This window comes from Spinacia oleracea, chromosome 2 (assembly GCF_020520425.1).
Source record: "Spinacia oleracea cultivar Varoflay chromosome 2, BTI_SOV_V1, whole genome shotgun sequence".
Taxonomy (NCBI): Eukaryota; Viridiplantae; Streptophyta; class Magnoliopsida; order Caryophyllales; family Amaranthaceae; genus Spinacia; species Spinacia oleracea.
The window spans coordinates 55,970,420-55,979,850 of NC_079488.1; the positions used below are offsets into that span (position 1 = coordinate 55,970,420).

Genomic DNA, 9,431 nt, shown 5'->3' on the forward strand with positions numbered 1-9,431 from the left:
TATACCATTCACCCATTCATTATCATGAATGGCCCACATAGCTGGTTAGTAAAACATGTTATGCATCACATAAATATTTGCAGCAATTAATCAAGGGCACCAATAATCTACCAATTATTCAGTCCTTATTAATTCTAATCAAGTTGTTTTAACCTTAAAGGATTATAGACCTAATCAAGAGTTTATGACTAAAAATGCTCCCACTTAAACCAATAACTTTATATGCTTTACTAATTTTAAACATAAAAGTGTATTTATAGTCTAACCGGAAACATACAAGTTTAATTAAAATTTAAAGCTCATATAAAATTATAATCGAATCCATTAATTTAATTTATTTTCAGTTGAATTAAACGAATTTAAATTAATTCAAGGTTAAATTTTAGTAAAATAATTAGTATAAATTAAAATTTATAATAATTATAATAATCACAATTAAATCCCGAGAAAACAATTTAAATTATTAATTTTAAAATTAATTAAAATTATTTCCGAACTGAAAATTCAAAATTATAACCAAAACGTGTCAATCGTCGCAAGACGAGGCACTTGGGCTTGCGCCCAAGCCCCATCGAGCCACGAGGCCGCATCGCCCCTCGACTGACCGTTGCACAAGGCACGAGTAGCAGCAGCCATGCGCAAACGCAGCAAGCCAAGCCACGCTTGCGCGCAGCCTACTCGTCCGCATCGCATCGCAGCAGCTCCCCTCGCGAGGCATCGCTCGCTGCACGCGAGCCATCGCTCGCTGCACGCGAGGCAGTGCGCGCTGTGGCGCAGCACGCTTGCTGCCCACACGCGACTGCTCGCAGTGCCTTGCTTGTCGCCCATCGCTCATCGCCCATCGCATAGCACACACGGCCAGCACCATTGCCTCGCGCGCGCACCATGCTATGTTTCTCGCTGCATTCGTACCGCACGGGAGACGAGCTCCCTTGCTCGTCGTCGCATGCCCGCACTATACAACATCCCTTAAGGGTAACACGTAGCGTCCTTTGCTTTGTGCGTGCAACATTTTTGAGCGTTTTTCATAAAAAGTTAAAATTTTTTAATTCAAAATGAATGACAAATTAATAAATCATGTTAATTTCATAATTTTAGGGCGAAAAATCGAAAATTTATTAATTAATTAATTTCCGATTAACATGGATTCAAATCTAGGTCATAAAAATTTAAAATTTATCACAAATTAACAATTTTTATGGTGGTTTTTAATCATGGATACCTAATTATATTATTAATTAATTATAAAAATCAAATCAATTCTAAATTATTCGAATTTCAACAAATTAATCATAATTACAAATTAGGTTGTATAATTAACAAGTCTAGGCATTCAAATTTGTTAAACATATACAGTAGGTCAATCAAAAATTCAAGATTTATCAACAAGAATCGCAAATATTCAATTTAATATCTTAAATTTACAAACTTTTGCGTTCGAAAAACTAAAACCTTCGAAAAGTCATAGTTAGGCTTCGAATTTGGGAATTCTGGGTTCGGCCGAAAAATAGTAATTTTGTCAAAATTTTAGAATGCCTTTTACATGCGAAATTGACACAAAAATCACTTGATTTGGATGAGTAACGAAGAAACTGCCGAAAAACTGCGTACATATAATTAAATAAACGCAATTTGCAATTAATTACCAATTACGAAAATTAATCACCCCTTTTTAATTCTTTGCAAATTTGTAAAATTAAACCATGTTTAAGCAATTATAGATCATGCAATTAATAAGGGGCTCGTGATACCACTGTTAGGTTATGATACATATGAACAACATAAATCATGCGGAAAAACCTTAATGCCAGGATACATATTAATTGCACATAATCAATATAATTAGTCTAGGATGCATACACTTTGTAGCGTGCCCTCCCTAGCTGCGCCCGAACCGAACAAGAACAATTCTTTAGGACTCCAAGTGTCGTCCCTCCGTAGAAAGTCCACAGCACGTCCGGATCCACCTTAAGCTTGACCAACTAGAATCGCCCTTAAGGTTCTCAGAATTTTCGGCTTTTAGGGTGCTAGTGTTTGGCTGATTTTTGCTTAAAAATCTTAGCTTTGAATACTTGAATTCTCGTGTGCAAATTTGTGAACCTAGGCACATATTTATAGAGTCATGGAAAAAGATTTAGAATCCTATTAGGATACCAATTTGTTTAATTAGAATCTTATTAAAACTCTATTAAACAAATTCTATCTTTATTAGGATTAGGATTTAATCATAGAACAAACTCCATTAGCTTTAGGATTTGTATTGAACACAAGAGTTGCACGAGCATGAGCACGAGCACGAGCCGCACAGCCCGCGCAAGCCTTGCGGCCCACGCGAGCAGCACAGCCCGCAGCCCACGAGCTCGCGCGCGCATCATGGCCTCACTGGGCCTGGCCTTGCGCTGGGCCTGGCGAGGCTTTGGCAGCGTTGGTGTTGGGCGCTTGGCTTGCTGGGCGCGGGCCTGGCTTCGTGCTGGGCCTTCGTCTAGCAAGTCTTGTCCGATGCTAATTCGTACGATGCGCTTCCGATTAAATTCCCGAATCCGGAATTCATTTCCGATACGAACAATATTTAACATTTCCGATTCCGGAATTAATTTCCGTTTCGAACAAATATTTAATATTTCGTCTCCGGAATTATTTTTCGATTCCGATAATATTTCCGGTTCTGACAATATTTCTGTTTCCGACAATATTTCCGATTTCGGCAATATTTCCATTTCCGATAATATTTTCAGATACGTACCATGTTTCCGTTTCAGGCAACATCTACGACTTGGATAATATTTATATTTCCGATACGATCCATATTTCCGTTTCCGGCAATATCATCGTTTCCGGAGTATTCATTTACTTGCCTTTGACGATCTCAGCTCCAACTGAAACCAAGATCCGTCGATTCCGAATATCCATAGATGGAGTATTTAATGCCATTAAATATTTGATCCGTTTACGTACTATTTGTGTGACCCTACGGGTTCAGTCAAGAGTAAGATGTGGATTAATATCATTAATTCCACTGGAACTGAAGCGGCCTCTAGGTAGGCATTCAGCTCACTTGATCTCACTGAATTATTAACTTGTTAATTAATACTGAACCGCATTTACTAGAATTAACATTAAATGCATACTTGGACCAAGGGCATTATTTCCTTCAGTCAGGAGGTCAACAGTCTTTGTAGGGTTCAGTGGAGAATCGATGTGAACAGTCAGAGAGATATCACTGCCCACATATGCAGAAGGTGTTAACATCATGACCAAATTCAACATCGTCGACTGCCCATCAACATACAACGTCATCCTAGGGCGACCGTGGATCCATGAAATGAAAACAGTGCCATCGACATACCATCAGTCAATAAAGTTCCCAACCAAATGGGGAGTTATAGAAATCAAAGGACAGCAGCGAGATGCCAAACGCTGCTATGAGACCGCATTGAAACGTCGAAATCATCCATCTAGCAATTACAGCTAGGGTCGACAACAGATGAACCGGACGACCAACATATCGATGAAATTGTATTAGACCCGACGAAGCCAGACCAAGTCGTAAGGAGCGGAGCGTCGCTGCCTGACAACATCAGGAGTCATATAGTGACATTCCTAAGAGAAAACTTGTACTGCTTTGCCTAGTCGCATGAAGATATGACAGGAATCATCTCGGACGTCATCACTCACAAACTCAACGTCGACCCCAACTTCAAACCAATCAAACAGAAACGACGAAATTCGCACCTGAAAGGAACAGAATCATATACGAGGAGGTCCAAAAATTGATCAAGTCGGGGAAAATAAGGGAGGTCAAGTATCCATACTGGTTAGCTAATGTCGTCGTCGTCAGCAAAAAGAACGGGAAATGGAGAGTCTGCATCAACCATTGTTAAATTTAGCCAGCAATCCCAAGGATTCAAATTCAGCTCTATCTTACAACAACCGACTCAGCAGTTTGGGTAATGCTAGCCTAAGAGGTCGATGGCAAAGAGAACACATTATACCATTTGAGCAAAAACTCACTCGAGTACGAGACCAAATACATTCAACTCGAAAGACCCATCATCGCCTTATTTGATTTGGCCACATTGAAACTCTGACATTACATGCTCCCTCATACAGCCGATGTAATATAAAAAGAAGATCCTCTCAAGTTATTGTTCGAGAAACCGACATTAAATGGTCGACTATCAACATGGTTGGTTATGCTAGCCGCATTTAACATGAAGTATCTAACTCAAAAATCAATCAAAAGACTGACCTATCGAAGGCGAAGAGGGAAGTTATAATCTGCCAGACGAGCAGATTCTAATGACAAGTGATAACAGCTGGTCACTACACTTTGACGGTGCTTCAAATCAGAATTGACACGTTATTAAAATGTTCCTAATAGGTCCGGAAGGGGGACACACTCCTATCTCATCAAAACTCCAATTCAAACAGTTGCAGAATACGAAAAACTCCAATTCAATGTTACAAAGAATACGAAAAACTCCAACCATAGTAGCTCTTGTTGTTTAGAACTCTTGTTGTTTAGAAACTATGAGTGTACTGCGTCTGTTCATTAATCTCGGAAAAAAGGGTTTTAAAACTATGTCTTTATAGTAAGTATAGAAAGTGTGATTCAATAAAGTAGGAAAACAACACGAGGGACACATAAAGTTTCCTAAACCTATTAACTTGAAATAATTTCGAAGTGGGTTCGAACTAATTGACATGTTTATAAATTAGGAACGTGAAGAAGCAACACTAGTACATGAGTATGTTAAGCATTGAAAATAGAAGCAATGAAACCATTTATTGAGACGAACGTACATAGCACAGTTTAAGCCTCATAAGTACAAGTCCAAAGCAAAGAGAATGCACACGTACAAGAAGAAAAGAAGAAGGTAAACGAGAAATAACTTAAAAATTAAAGTGTCCTAGGAAACATAAAGGAACTATGCAGTGTTTACATTCGATGATAGGAACTAGTAATCTTCTGGTGCCAAAGGTTGATGAGCATGAGGAGGCTCATTAGGTATGACAATAAACTCGTAGATGAGGCCAGCCAGACCACCCCCAATCAATGGACCAACCCAATATATCCAGTGATTCCTCCATCTCCATCCAATTAAGGCTGGTCCAAAAGCTCTAGCTGGGTTCATGGATGCTCCATCAAATGGTCCACCCACTAGTATATTTGCTCCTACAATCAAAGCGATCGCCAAAGGTGCAATAGTCCCTAAACTACCTCTTTTTGGGTCAATAGCGGTAGCATAAACTGTGTAAACTAGACCAAATGTTAACACTATTTCCAGAATTAAAGCTTGAAGATTACCCTCTCCATATGCCACTCCTAGCCCCATTGGTCTCTGTAATTAAATAGAATAAATTAAACAGACAGATTAATATATAAATATATATATATTCGAATTAAAACATGATTGTGAATATTAATTAATTAATAAAATATATAAAATACCATTCCATCAGTAGCGAGCCTCAAAAGTAGGGATGCAACAATTGCGCCCAAGAGTTGTGCTACCCAATATAAGATAGCACGGAGAAAGGAGACTCTACCGCCAACAAGGGCGCCAAAAGTAACAGCTGGATTAACATGACCACCCGATACATTTAGACTTGCCGCCACTGCAGCGAACAAAGCAAACGCATGTGCAATAGCTATCACCATCAAAGACGATGCTCCCGATGTTGCTTCCTCACCGTATAACTTCCCTGGATTTCATTTTAAGACTAATAGTTAGACATGTCAACTTGGTGTGACCGTGTGACTATGCGAGATGATGCACCCTATTCGAGTTATTCATTTGTACTAATTAACACAAAATTATGGTCATAGTTTTTCAAATCGGGTTTCCCAAAATAAAATTATAGTCCTGTTTTTGTTTTTGTTTTTATTTTTGGATTATTAAGGTGTCTGCTTTGTCATGTACTTTATTACTTACATAATACATTGAAAAATTCAACAAAATAAAAACAAGTACTATATTCCACTTTACCTTTGTAATATTTTTCTATTAGTCATTTAATTTATTCCACTTTTCCGTACAAATCAATGGTCATTTGTACTTTACTCCACTTTTATATGTTTTTTTTGTGTGCTAGCGTCCGATTCACCCTTAGAACTAATCCGGATTCGAGACGAGTTCTGGGTGGTTAGGTTCCAGTTTCCTCAATTGTTGTTGGGGAGGATCCCTACCAAGTTCAGCCCCAATTACCACTAAATCGAGTACTTCCACTTTTATATGTACTTGATTACTATATTTTATTTTTCTTAAAATCCATATTTTTGGTCAAATGAGATACTCCCTCATTCCCGGAATGCTCGACCCGGTTTGACCGGCACAGAGTTTAAGGAACTTGAATTGACTTATTTAATTTAATAGGTAGTAGTTGATAGTGGGGTATTATTTTAATGTAGTTAGTGGGAAATGTGTGAAGGGGTGGGGTTGGAGGAGAGTATGGGTTGAATTTTTAATTATTTTTTGTATGGAGTAGGGGGTAGGTGGGTTAATAGGGGTGGAGTGAGAAATAATATAGTATTGTTAGAATATTTCCATTTTTAGAAACAGGTCAAGTATTAAGGGACGGCCTGATAAGGAAAACAGGTCAAGTATTCCGAGACGGAGGGAGTAATAAATATGTGACGGAGGAAGTATTTAAATAACATGCATGCAAGAATCACAATAACTATATATATATATATAAAATAGAGAAGAGTTCATACGCAGCGCAAGCTGGGAGCCTTCACCAGCGAAGACGAAGATACAAGTGGAGATGAATTCAGCCAAAGTAGCCCTCATGGAGTCAGGGTGAGTAGCCTCTTCGGGCCTTCCAAACGCGTATCTTCGAGGAGGTGCCATGATAATGATATAGCGTGTTTATTCCTCTTCGATCTATACAAACCCAATCCACCGCACGTAGAACGTACCTACACCCAAGTTGAATAACCGATCCGATCCACCACTTTGCACAAACTAAATTAACCCAACTTTGAAAAGGAAAAAGACCCAGATATATCTCTATAATGAAAAAGAGGCCTGGGTTGTTGAAAGAGGTGAATATAATTCGAACGAGAGACAGCTGACAATTGTTGTAGAAATTTGACAAAATTTATCATCTACGTATTCTGGACACTTGGGCTTAGGCATGCAACTATTTTGACACGTACATATATTATCCATGTGTTTTTTATACAACCTAACCTCTACCAATACCATGCATAGACAAAATTATATTGCTATTTCGTGCTACTTAACTTTTTAATCAATTCATCTTTATCTACAACCACATCATAATTTATTCAATTTTTACATTACATGTTAGCTTCATCACTTCAACTGCTGTCTGCGCTCTATTACTACGTGTAGACATCCAAATTGTGTAAAATCTATCATAATTGGGAGATAATATCGCAAATCAAAGTTTTAACATTTTAAAGATTTAAATCTAATATCACTCTTAACTCTCCTATATAACACAGATCGATCAAATCTATGGGTTTTAATAGGCTTAAATGAAATAAAACCTTATCATCTCCCTACTATCAACTAATTAGATAAAAAAGGGTAACCCCAAGCAGCATGTCGCACACATCACATAGACATACAACAATTGTAGTACAATATACAACTTGCTCGTTAACTAAATTGTTTATTATCTCAAAAGGGAATGCCTTCGATTGGTACACGGGTTGGCCTGTATAATCCATTAATAGTCAATGGAGATATAATTTTACAAAAGGTTCTTCACCACTCAATGCATAGTTAGCATGACGGAGCTATCCTATACGCAACAATGGAAGGATGCGCCCATCCTTAAACACCTCAATTGTTGGCGCACGTTGAGTCTAGAATGCAAAGATCGTCCAACTGAAACTTCCACATATTGTTGAGATGTGCATCAATAATGGATTGGATTTGCTTTATATCTTGCAAGGTATAAAGCCACGATCACTTCAAGATTTCGAGACAAGGGCTCGTGACATGGAGATATGGATCAAGAACAAGTAAATGGGGAATTCTTCAAGATTAAAGAACGAGATGAAGGAATATACTAAGGTTGACAAACCTTTTAAAAGTTTGACTAAAGATACTGTTGAGTAATATAGTGTTTTGATGATTATGAACAAATGATGATTATCTAACTAATGTGTGTATTGTTTAGATGTGCATGAACAAGTAATGAAGGTTAATAAAGATCATTTAGTTGGAAATTTCTGAAGATATATACAAGAAGAAGTGAAGTTCCTGAAAGGAACTCAAGAAGTGAAGGGAACTTCAGAAGAGAAGTCTAATTATATAAGTATACCATTAGACTTAGAGTTTGTGTCCTTAACTACTGCATACTTGTTTATTAGTTTGGTTTTCTTCATCTTGCTTGTATTGGTTGTCATCACTGACTTTATGGTTTTGATGACAACTAGCAAACGACTAACCTATGTTTGAGTTTCAATATGTATACGAAACAAATATAGGTTTGATGAAGAAACAAACATGAAGAGTTCAAGTCAATAAATCAAGTATCCAAGCTGCAACAAAGTTCTTCAAAGGAACACAAACAGATCAGTTCCTCAGCAGATCCTACGAGGAACAACGAGTATAAAGTTCCTGAGTAGGAACAAGCATGGAGAAGTTCCAGAGGCGGAACTATCAACATGAGGCTCTTGAGTTGGAGCATCATGAAGCATGAAGAAGAAAATAAGAGTTTATTTTCTAGGATTCATGTAAGTATGTAGAAACTTGAATAATTGAGGAACACGGTGCCAAAAGGAACTTGTCGGAACTTATGAGAAATAACGTCAGTTTATCTTCCTAGAATACTCCTAGTTTTAAGGTAATTTTAAGTGTCAATAACGTGGCTTTTAACACTCCTAGTTGTTAGGGATTTACCTTTGACTTTGAGTATTTATCTCCTAGTAAAACTCTATTTATTTATGTTTTTAAAATAAAAGATAATTTTTATAAAATCTTATTTTAGTTAGGATTCTGATTTTTATATCATATATTTATTTATTTATTATTTAAAATTCGTTTTTAATAATGTCCTATTCATTCTAGGATTTGTTTTGAATATCTTTTGTAGTTTAATGTGTTTAAAATTTTATTTTTAATAAATAAAAAATAATTAATCTTTTTGTAAAATAAAATCTGATTGTTAGTTATTTTATTTTAATAAAATTTATTTTTCTATTTTATTAAAATCAGATTTAAAAGGTTTTGTTTTAGAAAATTAAAATCATTGTTTTACGTTGTTTTGGAAAAACTACATTAGTGGAGAAATAATAGGAGATCATGGAAAACCTGATTATGCTTAGCCCTAACTCCATGATTTTCTCTACTGACTAAAGTCATGGGATCATGCCTAAATTGAAGGGCTTAGTGGTTGTTAGTGGAGAAGATTATGGAGAAAGTGGTTGAGGTTTCTTCCTCTATAAAAGG

At 36.9% G+C, this 9,431-nt stretch overlaps 1 protein-coding gene across 1 annotated transcript; it reads right to left on the reverse strand.

Moving 5' to 3' along the window:
• Window positions 1-4,760: 4,760 nt before the first annotated feature.
• LOC110798573 (probable aquaporin TIP3-2) lies at window positions 4,761-7,125 on the reverse strand. The gene is made up of 3 exons (XM_022003757.2): window positions 6,719-7,125; window positions 5,453-5,706; window positions 4,761-5,342 (listed from the first exon to the last, which is right to left on the reverse strand). The coding sequence occupies exons 1-3, from the start codon at window positions 6,852-6,854 to the stop codon at window positions 4,959-4,961; spliced, it is 774 nt and encodes a 257-aa protein (XP_021859449.1). The 5' UTR covers window positions 6,855-7,125; the 3' UTR covers window positions 4,761-4,958.
• Between the last annotated feature and the right edge of the window lie 2,306 nt (window positions 7,126-9,431).